The sequence below is a fragment of the Anomaloglossus baeobatrachus genome, chromosome 11, assembly GCF_048569485.1.
Source record: "Anomaloglossus baeobatrachus isolate aAnoBae1 chromosome 11, aAnoBae1.hap1, whole genome shotgun sequence".
Taxonomy (NCBI): Eukaryota; Metazoa; Chordata; class Amphibia; order Anura; family Aromobatidae; genus Anomaloglossus; species Anomaloglossus baeobatrachus.
The window spans coordinates 33940400-33961850 of NC_134363.1; the positions used below are offsets into that span (position 1 = coordinate 33940400).

Here is a 21451-nt window from a genome sequence, read left to right on the forward strand (position 1 = left end):
GCGGAGAATGTCCCCTTGCAGTTGGCGCAGATGAAACTGCGCAAAGGGAACTGCCTCCATGGCTGCCACCATCTTCCCTAGGAAGTGCATGAGGCGCCTTAAGGGGTGCGACTGGCCTTGAAGGAGAGACTGCACCTCTGTTTGCAGTGAACGCTGCTTGTTCAGCGGAAGCTTCACTATCGCTGATAGAGTGTGAACTCCATGCCGAGATACGTTAGTGATTGAGTCGGTGACCGATTTGACCTTGCCAAATTGATGATCCACCCGAAAGTCTGGAGAGTCTCCAGCGTAACATTCAGGCTGCGTTGTCATGCCTCGAGGGAGGGTGCTTTGACGAGTAGATCGTCCAAGTAAGGGATCACCGGGTGTCCCTGAGAGTGCAAGACTGCTACCACTGCTGCCATGACCTTGGTGAACACCCGTGGGGCTGTCGCCAGACCGAATGGCAGAGCTACGAACTGAAGATGGTCGTCTCCTATCACAAAACGTAGAAAAACGTTGGTGCTCCGTAGCAATTGGCACGTGGAGATAGGCATCTTTGATGTCTGTTGAGGCAAGGAAGTCTCCTCGAGACATTGAGGTAATGACGGATCGGAGGGATTCCATCCGGAACCGCCTGGCGTTCGCATGCTTATTGAGCAGTTTTAGGTCCAGAACAGGACGGAAGGAGCCGTCCTTTTTTGGAGCCACAAAGAGATTGGAGTACAAACCCTCGCCCTCGTTCCTGAGGGGGGACAGGGATCACCACTCCTTCTGCTCTTAGAGCGTCCACCGCCTGCAGCAGGGCATCTGCTCGGTGGGGAGGTGGTGCCGTTCTGAAGAATGGAGTCGGAGGACGAGAACAGAACACTGTCCTGTGCACGTGAGCACAATGTCCGTCACCCACCGGTCTGTGACCTGTGGCAGCTAAATGTCGCCAAAGGCGGGGGAGTCTGCCATCAACCGCGGATGCGGAGAGAGAGAGAGAGCTGAGAGTCATGAGGAGACCGCCTTGGTAGCGGTTCCTCCGGCTGCCTTCCTTGGGCGTGATTGAGCCCGGCCGGAATCTGAGCCCGTCTGAGGTTTTGTAGCCCTTTTGCACGAAGACAATTGGGACCTGCCCGAGCTTGGGAAGGACCGAAACCTCGACTGTACTTTTAGGACAGCATTAATAGGGTAAGTCGCAGTGCAGACATTGCGGAGTTACGGACGCCTCTGCGGTACAGATGTACATGTGCTCAAGGCCAGCTGCGCAAGAACAGCTGAAAAGGTTAGGTTGCCTATACGGCTGTGAATGCCGGAGCAACCGACACGCCGATAGCCTCCTAGACAGATTTCAACCAGAGTCCATCTGTCTGTGAATGGCATCTTTAAGTGAAGCCCCATCTCCAGTGCAACTATGGCTCTAGACGCAAGCCTGGAGATTGGAGAATCCACCTTTGGACCCTGGGTCCAGCGCTTGACCACGTCAGGGGAAAAGGGATAACGTGTATCTTAAAAACGTTTGGAGAAGACGCTTATCTGGTAAGCGTGGTGTTTCTGGACTGCTTCTCTGAAGTCAGCGTGGCCAGAAAAAAACTCAATATCCGTTTGAGATACTGAAAAGGGACTTCTCCTGCTGTGAAGCTGACTCCTCCACTGGGGGAGCTGAGGGAGAAAGATCCAACCTTCCATTGATGGACGCTATAGGATCATTCCGTATGGCGTTACCATCCGGTGTATCCGGATTGATAGCGATGTCAGGATCAAAGTCCTGGAGAGCTGCCTTATCATACAGAGAGTCCTCCTGGGACCCCCCCGTTCCAAATGAGGATGGTCAGGAAGATTGCCCATGGCCTGTCTGGACTGCAAGTCTCTATCTTATGACAATATATCTGTCGAAACTGCAACTCCGTCCCTGTCCTTGGACAGGGATGACAGGTGGTTTCTTTGGCCACGACTAGTAGAGACCCCGGCAGACGAAGTGCTAGAGACCCCGGCAGACGAAGTGCTACAGGGGAGCATGCACACAATGGGACGGTGTCATGAACAGCATCCCATGTAGTAAAAACAGCACTGAAAATCTGTGTTGCTTTTTTGCCGCTGCCGACTAGCCATCTAGAAGTATATAGCCAAGATTGGTGACCGTACAGTGCAATGTATAGCATACAAGCATAAAGTACAAATGAACACTGCAGCACAAGCAATACAAGCAGCATAGAAGCCTGTGCCCTGGCACCTCTGCTCTTCTGCTGCTGTAGACTAGTCATCTAGGGGAATATAGCCCAGAAGAGTGACCATACAGTGCAATGTATAGCATACAAGCACAAGTACAAATGCACACTGCAGCCCATGCAATACAAGCAGCATAGAAAAAAACCTGTGCCCCAGCACCCTTGGTTTTCTGCTGCTGTAGTCTAGCCATTCCAGGAGAATATAGCTAAGACTAGCGACTGTACAGTGCAGTGTATAGCATACAAGCATAAACACAAATGAACACTTCAGTACGTGCAATACAAGCAGCCTAGAAAGCCTGTGCCTTAGCACACCTGCTTTCCTGCTGCTGATGTGTCGCTCTCCAAGCGGGCATATAGCGACCTATGCAGTTAAAATACACATGTACACACTGCAGTATATATTGGGGTCAGCACTATGTGTGCCGCTTACCGCCCGCCTATAAGCGGGTGTATGGTCGCCACCGTCCTGCCTGGTTGCCGAAAGTCCGAGCTCGGACTGCAGTAATGGCTGCCGGCGTCTTCCCCGGCTCGTGTGAGGAGGGGCGGGCCGTGGGCGTGCCCCAAGTCAGAGCGGGAATCCGGCGTCCGACAGTGTGCAGTGAGAGGGCTGGAGCATGTAAATAAGGCTCCAGCCCTCGGCGCTGCTGATTGCTCAGCGTCTGTCCCCTTCCCTGAGTGACAGGGAGGGGGCGGGAACGAAGCGGCACTAGGCCGCAGAAGCCGGGGACTGGATTTATAAGCGCCGCCGCCGTAAAAGCGCGGTCGGCGCCCAGTCCCCGGCGAACTACAAGTCCCAGCCGCGCCGCCGCTCCCGGAGCGTCCGGCGCGGTAGTTCCCAATACACAAAGTCACTCAGCAAAGCTGCAGTGACTGTAACCCTTTACTGTCCCCGGCGCACTAGCACACCCAGCAAGTCTGGAGTGTGCTGTGCCTGTGTGTACGGGGACACAGAGTACCTGTAATGGTGCAGGGCCATGTCCCTGAACGGTACTCCAGCTCCGTATCCAGCAGGTTCAAATGGGTCTGTGGATGGAGCCCGGCGTCAGAGCTTTGAGGCCGGCAGGATCCCACTTCCTCAGAGCCCCCCAGGGGGATGTGGAAGGAAAGCAGCATGTGGGCTCCAGCCTCCGTACCAGCAATAGGTACCTCAACCTTACAACACCATCAACGGGTGAGAAGGGAGCATGCTGGGGGCCCTATATGGGCCCTCTTTTCTTCCATCCGAAATAGTCAGCAGCTACTGCTGACTAAAATCTGTGGAGCTATGCATGGATGTCTGACCTCCTTCGCACAAAGCTTGAAAACTGGAGAACCCGTGATACCACGGGGGGGTATAGCCAGAAGGGGAGGGGCCTTGCACTTTTTAGTGTAGTGCTTTGTGTGGCCTCCGGAGGCAGTAGCTATACCCCAATCGTCTGGGTCTCCCAATAGAGCGCTGAAGAAAATGGTACCGTTAAACACATCTTATTGAGATGCAAAAAATAAAGTGTCACTGAGCCCCATATCCCGAAAAATGAGGACGCTACGGGTCGTGGAAAATGGCGCAAAAAGTGCGTCACTTTTTTTTGGACAGACTTTGGAATTTTATTTTAACCCCTTAGATAAAAGTAAACCTATACATTTTTGGTGTCTGCGAACTTGTATCCAGCTGAGGCATCACACCCACACATCAGATTTACCATATAGTAAGCACGGTGAATAAAATATCACCGAAACAATTATGTAATCGCACTTTTTTTTGAATTTTTTCCGTAATTGGAATTTTTTTGCCGTTTTCCAGTACACTATATGGTAAAACTCATGGTTTCATTCAAAAGTACAACTCGTCCCGCAAAAAAAAAAAAGCCCTTAATATGGCGAGATTGCCGAAAAATAAAAAAGTTATAGCTCTCGGAAGAAAAGGAGCAAAAAACAAAACGCCCAACACCCGTGGTACCGGTCATAGTTACCTGTCGTGGCCTCCACTGTCAGTGGCACCTCTCCCCGACCTCGTCCACAAAATGCCCCCAGCAAGCTGCGATCAGACTGCAGGAGTCCGGTGTCTAGAAAAGCAGGAATCCCATCGAAGACGTAGACGTAACTGTGCTGCAGAGGAGAAGAACATGACCAGTAGACGATGAAGAAGGTGACACAAATGTACCCAACGTCTGAAGAAGGATGGACAATGGTGGCTCACCGTGCACGGGATACTGAAGTCCGGCTGCAGGCTGAGGCTGAGCCGGGGGCAATTGGCTTCGGGGTGGCACGGCTCGGTGTGAGAGGACACGCTCAGCATCCACAGACAGTAGGAGCCTCCGGGGGAGCCGAGAGCCGAGGACGACACCCGGGAAAGCAGCTGCCGACCCTGACACTCCAGGTAACACGTCCCACCATTTCTAGAAAAAAAACCCAAACATTAATACTCTTTAGCCTCTTCACCCCCGGACAATTTTCCGTTTTTCATTTTTAGCTCCCCTTCTTCCAAGAGCCGTAATTTTTTTATTTTACCGTCAGTCTTGCTTGTTTTTTGCGGGACCAGCTGTACCTTTAAATGAAACCATATAGTGTACTGGAAAATAGTGGAAAAATTGCATAAAAAAGTGCAATTGCACGATAGTTTTTGGGGTATTTTATTCACCGTGTTCACTATATGGTAAAACTGATGTGTTGTTGTGATGCCTCACATCGGTACGAGTTCACAGACACCACACATGTATAGGTTTACTTTTATCAAAGGGGTTAAAAAAAATTGAAAAGTTTGTCCATAAAAAGTGGCACACTTTTTGCGCTATTTTCCATGACCCGTAACGTTCTCATTTTTCGGGATCTGGGGCTCAGTGATGGCTTATTTTTTGCGTCTTGATCTGACGTTTTTAACGGTACCATTTTTGTGAAGATGCACCGTTCTGATCGCCCGTTATTACATTTTGCGCATAGTTTGAGGCAACCAAAAAACGTAATTTTGGTGTTTGGATTTTTTTTCCCGCTACGCCGTTTACCGATCAGATTAATTGATTTTATATTTTGATAGTTCGGCGTTACCAAATATGTGTATAATTTTTTTTATTAATTTTGTTTAATTTTTAATGGGGCGAATGGGGGTAATTTGAACGTTTAGGCTTTTTTTTTACTTTTTTAAAACTTTTTTTTATTTATTTTACAATTTTTTTTATTTAACCCTTTAATTTTCAATGGGGCGATTGGGGGGGTGATTTGAACGTTTAGGCTTTTTTTTTAGTTTTTTAAAACTTTTTTTATTTATTTTACTATTTATTTTTATGTAACCCTTTAATTTTCAATGGGTTGAATGGGGGTGATTTGAACGTTTAGTTTTTTTTTTACTTTTTTAAAACTTTTTTATTTATTTTACTATTTATTTTTTTTATTTAACCCTTTAATGTTCAATACGGCGAATGGGGGGTGATTTGAACGTTTAGGCTTTTTTTTTACTTTTTTAAAACTTATTTTTATTAATTTGACTAATTTTTTTATTTAACCCTTTACATTTCAAAGGGGCGAATGGGGGGGTGATTTGAACCTTTAGGATTTTTTTTTACTTTTTTAAAACTTTTTTTTATTTATTTTACTATTTATTATTTTTTTTATTTAACCCTTTAATTTTTAATGGGGCGAATGGGGGGTGATTTGAACGTTTAGGTTTTTTTTTTTACTTTTTAAAACTTTTTATTTATTTTACGATTTATTTTTTAATTAACCCTTTAATTTCCAATGGCGCGAATAGGGGGTGATTTCACCGTTTAGGGTTTTTATTTTTTTTATTTTTAAACTTTTTTTATTTTACAATTTATTTATTTGTCTATTTAACCCTTTAATTTTCAATGGGGCGAATGGGGGGGTAATTTGAACTTTGAGTTTTTGTTTATTTTATTTACATTTTGTTTAAAACTTTTCTTTACTAGTCCCCCTAGATGACTATAAGGATCAGCAGTCTGATTGCTGATTCATTTCTCCTGATCAGAGTAACACAGCTCTGATCAGCAGAAATGCTGCATTCCTGTTAGAGCTGCTGCTCTGCCGGCTGTAACAGGAATTAAGTCATGATAGCGACAGCAGTCATCCCATAACCCATCAGCTCCTCGTGATCATGTCACAGGGCCTCCGATGGCAGCGGGGAAAGAAGATTTCCCCGCCATGGCCATTTAAATCGCGCTGTCATATTTTGAACTAACAGGATAACAGGTGCGGGTGGATCGCAGATCCACCTGCGCCTGCGAGGCACACATGTCTGCTGTTCAAATCAGCAGACATGTGCAAGGATCGCTGCCAGCTCACTGCAGCAGCCGGCGGTGATCAGCCTGATACGATTTAGGATGTACCCCTTCATTATTAGTCAGTCTTTACCGCTACAAATGGCAAAGAAAAGGCAAAGGCTGCACACCTGGGGTCCCCATAATACCCCGGGGCACACTTGTCGCAGTGCTCTCCTTGCGTGTTGTCGGTGCAGAAGCATATGCCCGATTCCCGGTTACAGTAGCCCAATTCTGGCGTCCCGTGCTTGTTGCAGGCACACTCCTGGCACCCTGGCTTCTGCGTGGCACTTCCATAGCTGCCAGGTTTACACTCCTGGCACTGAGGGCCTTGAGTCCAATCTGCAAAAGAGAAAAAATTAATATGCATACCCCATTAAATTGTGACCGTGCCCACAGGTCGCCTCTTACCCTGGCAGGAATCGCATGTGCCGGGCCCTTGGACGCAGGTGCTGTGGAAGTTGCAGCCACAGTCCACGCTGCACTCCACGCCACTTTCTGTGACGCTGGTCTGGTTGGAGGTCCACCCGAGGTCGCACAGGCAGGAGAAGGATGGGGGCCCACTGCACGTCCCATGGGAGCACTCATTAAAACATCTAAAAGTGTGCAAAAAAAAAAAAAGGATCATTAGCTAAATGCAAACCATCACCCGGGATGATACGAGGGGGCTGCGCTCACGTCTGGTTGCAGTGGGTGACTCCGTCCCCTGTGTATCCGCGGTCACAGTGGCATTCGTAGGAGTCCGGCGTGTTCCGGCAGGTAGCGTGTTTATGGCACGTGGCCATTCCCAGTCTGCACTCGTCAACATCTGGGCAGGAGTCGTAGGACCACTCGGCAGGATCAGCGACAAGCCCGGTGACCGACAATGCACGGGAGCAGGAGTTATAGCTCCGGACACCCGAATAATCACCGGAGAAGCACCTGGATGGATACAGAACGTGTCACATCAATGCTGTTAACCATTTAGATGCTGCTGTCAATCACCAACAGTGGCAATTAAACGATCTGATCCCTGTTCGCTCCATCACTGCTGTTAACTATTTAGATGCTGCTGTCAATCACCAACAGTGGCATTTAAACAGTGTGCTCACTGCTAGCTCCCATCACTGCTGTTAACCGTTTAGATGCTGCTGTCAATCACAGACAGTGGCATTTAAATGGTCTGCTCCCTACTGTTAACCATTTAGATGCTGATATCAATCACCAACAGTGGCAATAAAATGATCTGCTCCCTACTGGCTCCCATCACTGCTGTTAACCATTCAAATGCTGCTGTCAATTACCAACAGTGGCATGTAAACTGCTCCCTTACTATTGGCTCCCATCACTGCTGTTAACTATTTAGATGCTGCTATTAATCATCGACAGTGGCATTTAAATGGTCTGCTCCCTACTGGCTCCCATCACTGCTGTTAACCATTTAAATGCTGCTGTCAATCACCAACAGTGGCATTTAAACTGCTCCCTACTGGCTCCCATCACTGCTGTTAACTATTTAGATGCTGCTGTCAATCACCAACAGTGGCAATTAACCCTAGAACGCATACCTGGGGCCTTGCAGGCCTGCTAGGCTACTTGTTTTCTATTGTAGATTTCTATGGTTGAGCATTCTAGGGTTAAATGATCTACTACCTACTCGCTCCCATCACTGCTGTTAACTATTTAGATGCTGCTGTCAATCACCAACAGTGGCATTTAAACGGTCTGCTCCCTACTAGCTCCCATCACTGCTGTTAACCATTTAGATGCTGCTGTCAATTACCGACAGTGGCAGCATTTAATCAGTGTGCTCACTACTAGCTCCCATCACTGCTATTAACCGTTTAGATGCTGCTGTCAATCACCAACAGTGGCATTTAAATGGTCTGCTCCCTACTGTTAATCTTTTAGATGCTGATGTCAATCACCAACAGTGGCATTTAAACTGCTTCCTACTGGCTCCCATCACTGCTGTTAACTATTTAGATGCTGCTGTCAATCACCAAGCATTTAAACGATCCGCTACCTAGGTTGCCAACATACTCCTCTCCTGTGATGCTCAGGCTCAAGATTGGCTTCATAGGGAGAACGTCGGATATGCTACAGTATATACTATATTATTGTGGTATATAGTATGAGCGATCAAGTAATATTGGTACAAGTCCCTTGAAGGGGGGACTAAAAAAAAGAAAAGGGGTGGAAAAAACATAAGCACAAAAGCTGAGCAGTGCAACTCACCTTCCCACAGTCGGGTTGTCGATGTTTCCGCACCATCCGCACTCGAAATTCTGCAGACACTCCCGACAGGTGTTAAATCTGGAGCAGTCCATGCACTGAGGCACTGAGTGTACGCTGGAGAGAAAGAAGCGGAATAAAGGGGGCAATGATGAGCACCATGAACATGCCCCCATGCATGGATCCCATATAAAGCTGCCAACGATGGGCAGACCCCAGGACTCTCACCTGTCATACCAGTCCCTACAGTCACCGTACGGATACTTGGCAAGGTACGCAGCAAAATAGAAGCAGCTGGCCGTAGACTGGCACCAGGCGCAGTGACTGGAGTTGGAGAGGCATTCAGAGCAGGTCCTGCGCCTAAAAAAAACCCAAAAACCAATAAATAGTCAACCCGGCATAGACTATGCAAATCTTAAAGGGGTTTTGTACTTTAAGTATATATATTTTTGTTCTTATTTTATTTGCATCCGCTCCCCTAATTCTTCTATAATTTATTTTTTTCAAATCCGCCATACGGTGCTAGAGATATTGACCTTTGTATTATGCACCAATTTGTATGGTCTTTACAGAGGGCGTGGTTTAAAGCCACGCCCCAGAGGATCCTACTGGATCCACCCCCACGGAATGTAAGGAGATGGACATGTCAAGTTTCTCCTTATTGTTTGTTAATGTGATTAGTGTTGATATAATGTGTTTGCTGGACATAGGTTAGATAGAAATAATGTTTGCTGCATTATGTTGTTCATTGTCTTGTGAGGAAGCTGTGTTCTGCCCAGTAACAGGCAATGAACAGAGACGGTTAAGGTTAACAGTTGGGACTTGCCCATAGAGGGAGGGGCTAGAGTGCAGGGAAAGAGACTGTTTTCCTGTTAGGAAGTCAGATAGGTCCCCTCTGGTCAAAGGCTGGGCCCTAAGGTCTGATTAGTCTTTAAGGCCGCATGACGTGGGTGTTTCAAGAGAGGAAGGGCGAGAGAAGACCAAAACAAAGGATGTCGAGGTCGAGGAGACAAGAGAAAGCTGACCGAAACCCAGAGTGATCCATGGGAGTCAGGCAAAGAGAACTGAAAGAGCAACCGAGTGATGACCTGAGAAAGATCTGAAAAGCGTGTGTCAGTAGTGTGGCCCCGAGAAGCTTACAGCTCTAGAAGGTTAATGGCCAGGACCAGAATAGTACGTGGGACGGAGTGAGTGCCCCAGGCAGGAGTTCCTTAGGCGTCCACAAGCTGCAAGCTAGGTTCGGCCATACTTGCACTATCCCTTTAAAAAGGGAGAAGACGCAGAACCGCAGGGAAGACAGGATGACTGTCAAGGACTGTTGTTCAGTCCACGTCAACAGCAGTACGTGACCTGCAAGAACGTACCGCCAACCTCAGCATGTGTCATGCAAGAACGTACCACCAATGTCAGCATGCGGCCTGCAAGAACGTACCGCCAATGTCAGCATGCGGCCTGCAAGAACGTACCGCCAATGTCAGCATGCGGCCTGCAAGAACGTACCGCCAATGTCAGCATGCGGCCTGCAAGAACGTACCGCCAATGTCAGCATGCGGCCTGCAAGAACGGTACCGTCAATGTCAGCATGCGGCCTGCAAGAACGTACTGCCAACCTCAGCATGCGGCCTACAAGAACATACCGATAATGTCAGCATGTGGCTATCACCAATGTCAGCATGTGGCTATCACAAGAACGTACCGCCAACGTCAGCTTGCGGCCTACAAGAACGTACCGCCAACGTCAGCTTGCGGCCTACAAGAACGTACTGCCAACGTCAGCTTGCGGCCTACAAGAACGTACTGCCAACGTCAGCTTGCGGCCTACAAGAACGTACTGCCAACGTCAGCTTGCGGCCTACAAGAACGTACTGCCAACGTCAGCTTGCGGCCTACAAGAACATACTGCCAATGTCAGCATACGGCCTACAAGAACGTACCGCCAATGTCAGCATACGGCCTACAAGAACGTACCGATAATGTCAGCATGTGGCTATCACCAATGTCAGCATGTGGCTATCACAAGAATATACCACCAACGTCAGCATGCGGCCTACAAGAACATACCGCCAACGTCAGCATGTGGCTATCACAAGAACGTACCGCCAACGTCAGCATGGGGCCTACAAGAACTTACCGCCAATGTCAGCATGCGGCCTACAAAAACGTACCGATAATGTCAGCATGTGGCTATCACCAATGTCAAAGGAAGCACGCGGCCTACATGGTGATACTGAAAATGAAAGAACGTGGCCTACATTGTCAGCAGCAACACATGGCCTACATGGTCATGGTCATACCACCAACATCAATGGCAGCATGCAGCCTACAAGAAGGTGCTGGTACCATCAACATGCGACCTGCACAGGCGTACCGCCAATGGCAACATGCAGCCAGCAAGGGTATACCGCCAATGGGAAAATATGGCCTGCACGGGCATACCGCCCTCACGACAAAAGTCCACACGCCCAGTCAGGACACCCGCTTTCATGTAGTGTTCCGGGGTGAGACAGAGGACTACCTCGCCCACAAATACTGCCCCGCACCATGTTACACTAAGAGTAGAGTAGAATTGGGTCCACCTCAGACTTGTTTTTTGCCTTGTGGCGCCCAAAGAAAATGTATATGATCTAGTTGTTGGGTCCTCCGCTTAGTCTCCCTTTTGGATGAAACACTTACTGGTGACAGGCCCGGGGACAGTCCTTGGGTGCCCGTATGGAGATGCTCACACGGCCCCTCCGGCTGCACAGCGAGTCGCCCTTCTTATTGCTGTGCACCTGCCACTCACAGTACTGGTCCTAGAAGCACAGAAAATATCGTTATCATCCAGCGATTTACCGGATAGCCCGGCGGTGCTGCCGGCATAGCCATCACTCACGTCACTGCAGGCCTCGCAGTCCCGGTACTCCTCGCACAGCTGACAATTGCCCGGGGAGAGGATTAAGGGGGTGTCATGGCAGAACTTGGCCCACTCGCTTCCTAGTCGGTGGTGGCAGCTCCGAGTCCTGGAGCACCAGCCGCAGCTCTGATCGGCGAGGCAGGCCAGGCAGGAGGTGTAGTAGCAGTTCTCAGACCGATGGGGCTCCAGAAAAAGGAAGGAAATCTCCTGTGTACCGGAAGATGAAAAAGAGGAGGATGGCGGTGGAAATATATGGCACGGTGAATAGTGCTACGATCGGATCAACAGAAAAGAAAGAGCTGGAGACAAAGAGGTACCGTATTTTTCATTTTATAAGATGCACCCTAAATATACAGTATAAAAAAAAAAGTGGGGTCCGTCTTATAAACGGTGGTGTCTTACCGTGAAGCAGCAGTGGTGGAGCCGGGTCACAGGAGGCAGAGGTGGTGCGGGCTTCAAAGAAATGGCGTCCGGAGTCGGCGCGTGCGCAGATTGAGCTATTGGCTCAATGACAAGCCGAGATCTCATCTGCGCATGCGCCACCTCTGGGCGCCATTTTCCTTAAGTCCGCCACTGAGAGATCAATGGGCCAGAGGCGGCGCGTGTGCAGATGGGATGATAAGCCGAGAGCTCCATGTGTGCAGGCGCCGACTCCGGGCGCCATTATTTGAAACCCACACTGCTAACAGGGCATCTGGGATACCGGCTGCACCGCCGGACTCCACCACGGCCAGCATGGCCCTCCGCAGCCAGCACAGCCCCCACTGCAGCCAGCAAAGCCCCCACCGCAGCCAACACAGCGCCCACCGCAGCCAGCACAGCCCTCACTGCAGCCAGCACAGCCTCCACTTCAGCCAGCACAGCCTCCACTTCAGCCAGCACAGCCTCCACTTCAGCCAGCACAGCCTCCACTTCAGCCAGCGAAGCCCTCACAGCAGCCAGCACAGACCCCACTGCAGCCAGCACAGCCCCCACCGCAGCCAGCACAGCCCCCACCGCAGCCAGCACATCCCTCACTGCAGCCAGCACAGCCTCCACTTCAGCCAGAACAGCCTCCACTTCAGCCAGCACAGCCTCCACTTCAGCCAGCACAGCCTCCACTTCAGCCAGCACAGCCTCCACTTCAGCCAGCGAAGCCCTCACAGCAGTCAGCGAAGCCCTCACAGCAGTCAGCACAGACCCCACTGCAGCCAGAACAGCCCCCACCGCAGCCAGCACAGCCCCCACCGCAGCCAGCACAGACCCCACCGCAGCCAGCACAGACCCCACCGCAGCCAGCACAGACCCCACCGCAGCCAGCACAGACCCCACCGCAGCCAGCACAGACCCCACCGCAGCCAGCACAGACCCCACCGCAGCCAGCACAGACCCCACAGCCAGCACAGCCCCTACCACAGCTAGCACAGACCCCACAGCCAGCACAGTGCCCATTCTCCACCTCCTGGTAAGCTACATTCTGATTATAAGACGCACCTCTCATTTTCCTCCCAAATTTTTGGGAGGAAAAGTGTGTCTTATAATCCGAAAAATACAGTTTCCTAGAGTTATGGGGTCACGTTGGTCAATGATGGCATAGGCTAGTCATATGGAGTCATAACTTTGTGATCCATGGAAGCCAGACCCCTCGAGAATGCAGAACTGGTGTAGCAAGTTCACCCCCTCACATGTGGTCCGCCACATTTGCCTAAATGAACAACCTCCATTACAGTCAGAAAAATCGGATGCAGAGCTTTATTTGTTTTTAGGATCCCAGAGGTGGGACCCTCAAGACCACAAAGCTCAGATCATAAATGGAGCCAGCCCAAGTACTTACGCTGCCGCCGTGCACCCCGGTGCGGTCCCAGGTCAGGCTCAGCTCGCTCGTATGCCCGATGCCCGTGTTGTTGAGAAATCCTTCGATCTGCACGGCGTAGCGGCTCCCCCGATTGGCGTTGGGAAACAACCGCTCCCCACTATTCCGCTGCAGAGACCGCCGCTCCTTATCCTGGTGCACAAACCAGCGGCCCACCTCCTCCTGCCGGGAGCAAATGAACCCAGAAGAAAGAATGAAGACACGACCGCCGACACAGGCTGGATCAACGCTAGCGGACTCGTAAAGACCACCCCTATGCCGATATTAGGGGGAGGGATTAACCAGAGGGACACAAAGCTCTGCATAGGAGCTGTGCACACAAAAAAAACCCAAAAGAACACTTTTAACTAAGCCTTTTTATTTCCGTCTTACCAGGGGGTAGATGGTCTCTGGATAGCGCCCGAGTCGGGCCACGACGTAAAACCGCTGGATGCGAGCCCAGATAGAGACGCGCTCGGGGGGAGAGTTTTGGCTCAGCATGGGGTATATGAAACCTTTGTAGACCAAGGACACGTCCATCTCCGTGCTGGGGCTCAGGGTGATGGTCGTGCTGCGCACAATGGACACCTGAGGAACGCAAAAAAAGAAGAAATGCAAAACTTTAATGCAAATTTAAGAACCTCGGCTGCAAAGAGTTGACTGAGAATCTGTCAGTGAGCACAGTATAAACAGGTTTCATTGAAAATCTTGCACCATTTCCAATTGCTAGGCTCTGTGTTACAGAATGCAGAATGAGCTGACTGACTGGAGGGGATGTGTCGCCATTTTCCAAAACCAGTAACATTTTCATTTTCCAGTCTACAGAGCCGTGTGATGGCTTATTTTTTGCGAGACGAGACAACGATTTTATTGAGACCATGATGTGATAGATATGACGTTTTAATCGCTTGTTATTGTAGCGTCCAAAAATAAAAACGGAATTTTGACATTCTTTAATTTGTTTTTTTATATTTTTTACAGATTATGCTAATTATTGCAATATTTTAATAGATTGGACGTTTCTGATACTGATGATACCATGTAGGTGTATTTTTTTTATCTATTTTTAATAGGGGGAAAATGGGGGTGATTTGAACTTATTGGGGGGGTTGATATTTTTAATTTATTATATTTTTATTATTTAATGGGGAGTGATATTTTTATTAATTATTATTATATGTTTTATTATTTTATGGGGGGGGTTGAAATTTTTATTTTTATCATTAATATTATATTTTTTATTATTATTTTATGGGGGTTTGATATTTTTAACATTATTATTATTATATTTTTGTAATTATTTTATAGGGGGGTTGATATTTTTAATTTTTTGTTACATTTTTTATTATTTTATTGGGGGTGATATTTTTATTTTACTATTATTTTTATTATTAATATTTTATGGAAGGTGAATTTTTCATTTTTATTATATATATTTTTTTTATTATTTTATGGGGGATAATTATATATATATATATATATATATATATATATATATATATATATATATATATATATATATATATATATATATATATATATTGCTTATTTTATGGGGGTGATATTTTTATTTTTTTTTCATTATTCTATGGGGGTTGAATTTATCATTTTTTATAATTTTATTGGGGGGTGATATTTTTATTTTATTATTTTATGGTTTGTTTTTTTTTATTATTTCATGTGGGGGTTTGATTTTTTTTATTATTGTTGCTTTTATTATCATTATTATTATAAGTTTTATATATTTTTATTATTTTATGGGGGGGTGATATTTTTAATTTTTTATTTTTTTTCAATATTTGTATTATTCATTTTTAAAACAGTTCACTGTTTTTACTAGTCCCTTTAGAGGAATATAAATCTGCGATCGTCTGGTCGCTTGTGGTCACTGGTCACTGCTATGACTTCACAGGACCCTCTGCTGTCATCGCAGCCCATCGGTGACCCACGATCATGTGACAGGCATGCCGATGGGAGCTGAAAATAGCGCCCCCCCATGCCGACACATGTTAAATCCCAATAGCAGAGTTTGACAGTGGGATTTAACAAGTTATCAATTGCTGGTGAAACGATTCTTGGAGGCAGGTCCTGGCTGTAAAATGTACCCTGTCCGGTTGGGACTCATTGCGAGGCTGTTGATAGGTGATCAGGTGAAGACCAGGAAGAAAATTGTTGGTCCGACAACCATCTAGAGATGTGATGAAGGTGTTCTGGCTGCCCCACCAGCCGTACGTTCCCGAGATCTGCCCTACCCGACAAGCTGAGCGATCTGGAAGAAGGTAATACAAACAAGGTTACACTGGAGGAAGGGAACACAAACAAGGTTACACTGGAGGAAGGGAATACAAACAAGGTTACACTGGAGGAAGGGAATACAAAACAAGGTTACATTGGAGGAAGGGAACACAAACAATGTTACACTGGTGGAAGATACCACAAACAAGGTTACACTGGAGGAAGGGAACACAAACAAGGTTACACTGGAGGAAGGGAATACAAACAAGGTTACACTGGAGGAAGGGAATACAAACAAGGTTACACTGGAGGAAGGGAATACAAACAAGGTTACACTGGAGGAAGGGAATACAAACAAGGTTACACTGGAGGAAGGGAATACAAAACAAGGTTACACTGGAGGAAGGGAAGACAAACAATATTAAACTGGAGGAAGGGAATACAAACAAGGTTACACTGGAGGAAGGGAATACAAACAAGGTTACACTGGAGGAAGAAATACAAACATGGTTACACTGGAGGAAGAAATACAAACAAGGTTACACTGGAGGAAGGGAATACAAACAAGGTTACACTGGAGGAAGTGAATACAAACAAGGTTACACTGGAGGAAGAAATACAAACATGGTTACACTGGAGGAAGGGAATACAAACAAGGTTACACTGGAGGAAGGGAAGACAAACATGGTTACACTGGAGGAAGGGAATACAAACAAGGTTACACTGGAGGAAGAGAACACAAACAAGGTTACACTGGAGGAAGGGAAGACAAACAATATTAAACTGGAGGAAGGGAATACAAACAAGGTTACACTGGAGGAAGGGAATACAAACAAGGTTACACTGGAGGAAGAAATACAAACATGGTTACACTGGAGGAAGGGAACACAAACAATGTTACACTGGAGGAAGGGAATACAAACAAGGTTACACTGGAGGAAGGGAACACAAACAAGGCTACACTGGAGGAAGGGAATACAAACAATATTAAACTGGAGGAAGGGAATACAAACAAGGTTACACTGGAGGAAGGGAAGACAAACAATATTAAACTGGAGGAAGGGAATACATACAATATTAAACTGGAGGAAGGGAATACAAACAAAGTTACACTGGAGGAAGGGAATACAAACAAAGTTACACTGGAGGAAGGGAATACAAACAAAGTTACACTGGAGGAAGGGAATATAAACAAGGTTACACTGGAGGAAGGGAAGACAAACAAGGTTACACTGGAGGAAGGGAAGACAAACAAGGTTACACTGGAGGAAGGGAAGACAAACAAGGTTACACTGGAGGAAGGGAATACAAACATGTTTATACTGGAGGAAGGTAATACAAACAAGGTTACACTGGAGGAAGGGAATACAAACAAGGTTACACTGGAGGAAGGGAAGACAAACAAGGTTACACTGGAGGAAGGAAAGACAAACAAGGTTACACTGGAGGAAGGGAATACAAACAAGGTTACACTGGAGGAAGGGAAGACAAACAATATTAAACTGGAGGAAGGGAACACAAACAAGGTTACACTGGAGGAAGGGAAGACAAACAAGGTTACACTGGAGGAAGGGAATACAAACAAGGTTACACTGGAGGAAGGGAAGACAAACAAGGTTACACTGGAGGAAGGGAATACAAACAAGGTTACACTGGAGGAAGGGAAGACAAACAATATTAAACTGGAGGAAGGGAACACAAACAAGGTTACACTGGAGGAAGGGAAGACAAACATGGTTACACTGGAGGAAGGGAATACAAACAAGGTTACACTGGAGGAAGGGAATACAAACAAGGTTACACTGGAGGAAGGGAACACAAACAAGGTTACACTGGAGGAAGGGAATACAAACATGTTTATACTGGAGGAAGGTAATACAAACAAGGTTACATTGGAGGAAGGGAACACAAACAATGTTACACTGGAGGAAGGGAATACAAACAAAGTTACACTGGAGGAAGGGGATACAAACAAAGTTACACTGGAGGAAGGGAATACAAACAAGGTTACATTGGAGGAAGGGAACACAAACAATGTTACACTGGTGGAAGATACCACAAACAAGGTTACACTGGAGGAAGGGAACACAAACAAGGTTACACTGGAGGAAGGGAATACAAACAAGGTTACACTGGAGGAAGGGAATACAAACAAGGTTACACTGGAGGAAGGGAAGACAAACAATATTAAACTGGAGGAAGAAATACAAACATGGTTACACTGGAGGAAGGGAATACAAACAAGGTTACACTGGAGGAAGGGAATACAAACAAGGTTACACTGGAGGAAGGGAATACAAACAAGGTTACACTGGAGGAAGGGAACACAAACAAGGTTACACTGGAGGAAGGGAAGACAAACAATATTAAACTGGAGGAAGGGAATACAAACAAGGTTACACTGGAGGAAGGGAACACAAACAAGGTTACATTGGAGGAAGGGAATACAAACAAGGTTACACTGGAGGAAGGGAATACAAACAAGGTTACACTGGAGGAAGGGAAGACAAACAATATTAAACTGGAGGAAGAAATACAAACATGGTTACACTGGAGGAAGGGAATACAAACAAGGTTACACTGGAGGAAGGGAATACAAACAAGGTTACACTGGAGGAAGGGAACACAAACAAGGTTACACTGGAGGAAGGGAAGACAAACAATATTAAACTGGAGGAAGGGAATACAAACAAGGTTACACTGGAGGAAGGGAACACAAACAAGGTTACATTGGAGGAAGGGAATACAAACAAGGTTACACTGGAGGAAGGGAATACAAACAAGGTTACACTGGAGGAAGGGAATACAAACAAGGTTACATTGGAGGAAGGGAATACAAACAAGGTTACACTGGAGGAAGGGAACACAAACAAGGTTACACTGGAGGAAGGGAATACAAACAAGGTTACACTGGAGGAAGGGAATACAAACAAGGTTACACTGGAGGAAGGGAATACAAACAAGGTTACACGGGAGGAAGGGAACACAAACAAGGTTACACTGGAGGAAGGGAAAACAAACAAGGTTACACTGGAGGAAGGGAACACAAACAAGGTTACACTGGAGGAAGGGAATAGAAACAAGGCTACACTGGAGGAAGGGAACACAAACAAGGTTACACTGGAGGAAGGGAAGAAAAACAAGGTTACACTGGAGGAAGAGAATACAAACAAGGTTACACTGGAGGAAGGGAATACAAACAAGGTTACACTGGAGGAAGGGAAGACAAACAAGGTTACACTGGAGGAAGGGAATTAAAACAAGGTTACACTGGAGGAAGGGAACACAAACAAGGTTACACTGGAGGAAGGGAATACAAACAAGGTTACACTGGAGGAAGGGAAGACAAACAAGGTTACACTGGAGGAAGGGAATACAAACAAGGTTACACTGGAGGAAGGGAATACAAACAAGGTTACACTGGAGGAAGGGAAGACAAACAAGGTTACACTGGAGGAAGAGAATACAAACAAGGTTACACTGGAGGAAGGGAACACAAACAAGGTTACACTGGAGGAAAGGAACACAAACAAGGTTACACTGGAGGAAGGGAATACAAACAAGGTTACACTGGAGGAAGGGAAGACAAACATGGTTACACTGGAGGAAGGGAATACAAACAAGGTTACACTGGAGGAAGGGAATACAAACAAGGTTATACTGGAGGAAGGGAATACAAACAAGGTTACACTGGAGGAAGGGAATACAAACAAGGTTACACTGGAGGAAAGGAACACAAACAAGGTTATACTGGAGGAAGGGAATACAAACAAGGTTACACTGGAGGAAGGGAATACAAACAAGGTTACACTGGAGGAAGGGAACACAAACAAGGCTACACTGGAGGAAGGGAATACAAACAAGGTTACACTGGAGGAAGGGAATACAAACAAGGTTACACTGGAGGAAGAAAATACAAACAAGGTTACACTGGAGGAAAGGAACATAAAGAATAAAAAAAGTAAAAACAATCAATCCAGCAATATAAAAGGTCACGTACCTGACACCGGCATGCACGTCTCGTTCTGTACACACCACCCGAAGGTGCGAGGGATGTGAGCGGAGGTGCTCAGGTTGCTGCTGAACACTAGGCAGGACTGGCAGTCGGAGAGGAGTCGTGCCAGTCCTAGACAGCTCTTATCGGGGCATTGCTATAAAATAGAAAAAAATACAAGATGGAGCAATTTTGCAGGAGATAAGGGAGCTCGGCCTATGATTGCACTTACTATTTTATTAGGCGGAGGAGTCTGGCAGCTTGTGTGACACCACGTGCACTCCGGATCCTTGGAGCAGATGGTCTCGTCGGTATACATGGAGCAATAGTCCAAGTGATACTGCAACGGTGAGAACACACGTCACGGCCATGCGACAGGTGAAGACAACAAGGCCCGTCCTCCCCGGTATACTCACATCTTGCACGGGGGGCTGGTAGACGGATACAGGCACCTTATAGGCGAGAAGGTCCCCACGTGGAGTACCGCTGTACCCTCCGGTCACTAATAACACACCGCCTTTCATTACAGCGCCTACATGGGAGTATCGGCCACCGCTCACGGTCTGCGGGCCTACGGGAACAAAATGAGCGCACATTACGGAGAGGAATCCTATAGAGTGAAGGACCACCATGGGATGACAAGGTAGGGGTGAGTGATCGGTAAGGACTTAATGTTCCGTTCCATCAGGGTGCACAACGCGGTTTCATCTCTCTTTGGATAGCTCCCCCTGGTGGTGGCTGCAATGAGCCCCTTATCTCCATGGTGGACTCTTACCATGATGGGGAGGCATGATCTGGCTCAGAATATTGCTGGGGACCCACTGGTGGCAGCCAAGATGGTAGAAGAAGATTTCTTGGTCATAGCACTTCTCTTCTTGGTAGTGAATGTGGAGGTTGCCGCCTGCAAACACAAAGGGATCGGATAAATCCAGAGGAGGAACATGGAAAATTCGGACCCCCTGAGAATAATTAATATTGTTCCCTGAGCAGAGGTACTCCCAACCACCAAACTGCGCAGGAAACTGCAGCCGGCAAGCACAAAGGGATCAGTGGTGGCCCCAAAGATCAGACCATAACCGATCACCGGTTCTGGAAAGAATTGTCAATGTTATATATCTAACCAATCAGGGCCTCTCACCATATATCACCATATAGTTCCCTATGATGGCGGCACTATGGAAGGCTCTCTCACGAGGACCCCCCCGGTTACCCTCTCGAGGCTTCAGGGTGGTCCAGTAATTGAAATCCACATGAAACAGATCTGTAGTGTTCACCCGTATGCTGAACCTGGGGAGGGGGAAAGGCAATAAAGGGGTTAAAAAGGGGAGCAACATAAAGAACATGATATCGGTCACAGATTCCCCCGCACAGCGGCGCTCGTCCCCTTCACCTTCATATTACAGGCCGGCATCAGGCGGCTCGGCTCTTACCGTGCGGTGGACGGCCGGTGACCACCATAGACCAGGAGAGATCGGGATGCAGCGTGGAACACCATGGAGTGGCCAGCGGCTGCCGGGGGCTTCCCTCCTGCGGCCACCACCTCCTCCCATTCCCACGAGTGGAGGTTAAAACGGAACATCTTGGAGGAAAATACATCTCTAGACGTGCGACCTGAGAAAGAAGACAAAAGTACTTATATGGGAAACTAAAATAAAATGTAGGTTTCAGGATCTGAAATATACATTACATGACTAATCCTGTATTATACTCCAGAGCGGCACTCACTATTCTGCTGGTGCAATCACCGTGTATATACATTACATTACTGATCCTGAGTTACCTCCTGTATTATACTCCAGAGCTGCACTCACTATTCTGCTGGTGCAGTCACTGTGTACATTC

General features: G+C 47.2%; 1 protein-coding gene across 1 annotated transcript in view; it reads right to left on the bottom strand.

Moving 5' to 3' along the window:
- MEGF8 (multiple EGF like domains 8) overlaps positions 1-21451 on the bottom strand; it is an 89413-nt gene that overhangs the window by 49911 nt on the left and 18051 nt on the right. The window contains exons 8-25 of the mRNA XM_075328009.1: positions 21040-21220; positions 20748-20896; positions 20385-20510; positions 20026-20180; positions 19842-19949; positions 19616-19766; positions 15486-15649; positions 13774-13968; positions 13363-13563; positions 11529-11756; positions 11330-11448; positions 8885-9016; positions 8660-8773; positions 7121-7363; positions 6854-7038; positions 6574-6784; positions 4372-4570; positions 4145-4280 (exon numbers count right to left, since the gene is read on the bottom strand). Coding sequence (XP_075184124.1) covers positions 4145-4280; positions 4372-4570; positions 6574-6784; positions 6854-7038; positions 7121-7363; positions 8660-8773; positions 8885-9016; positions 11330-11448; positions 11529-11756; positions 13363-13563; positions 13774-13968; positions 15486-15649; positions 19616-19766; positions 19842-19949; positions 20026-20180; positions 20385-20510; positions 20748-20896; positions 21040-21220 — 2997 coding nt within the window. The remainder of the gene's footprint in view (positions 1-4144; positions 4281-4371; positions 4571-6573; positions 6785-6853; positions 7039-7120; positions 7364-8659; positions 8774-8884; positions 9017-11329; positions 11449-11528; positions 11757-13362; positions 13564-13773; positions 13969-15485; positions 15650-19615; positions 19767-19841; positions 19950-20025; positions 20181-20384; positions 20511-20747; positions 20897-21039; positions 21221-21451) is intronic.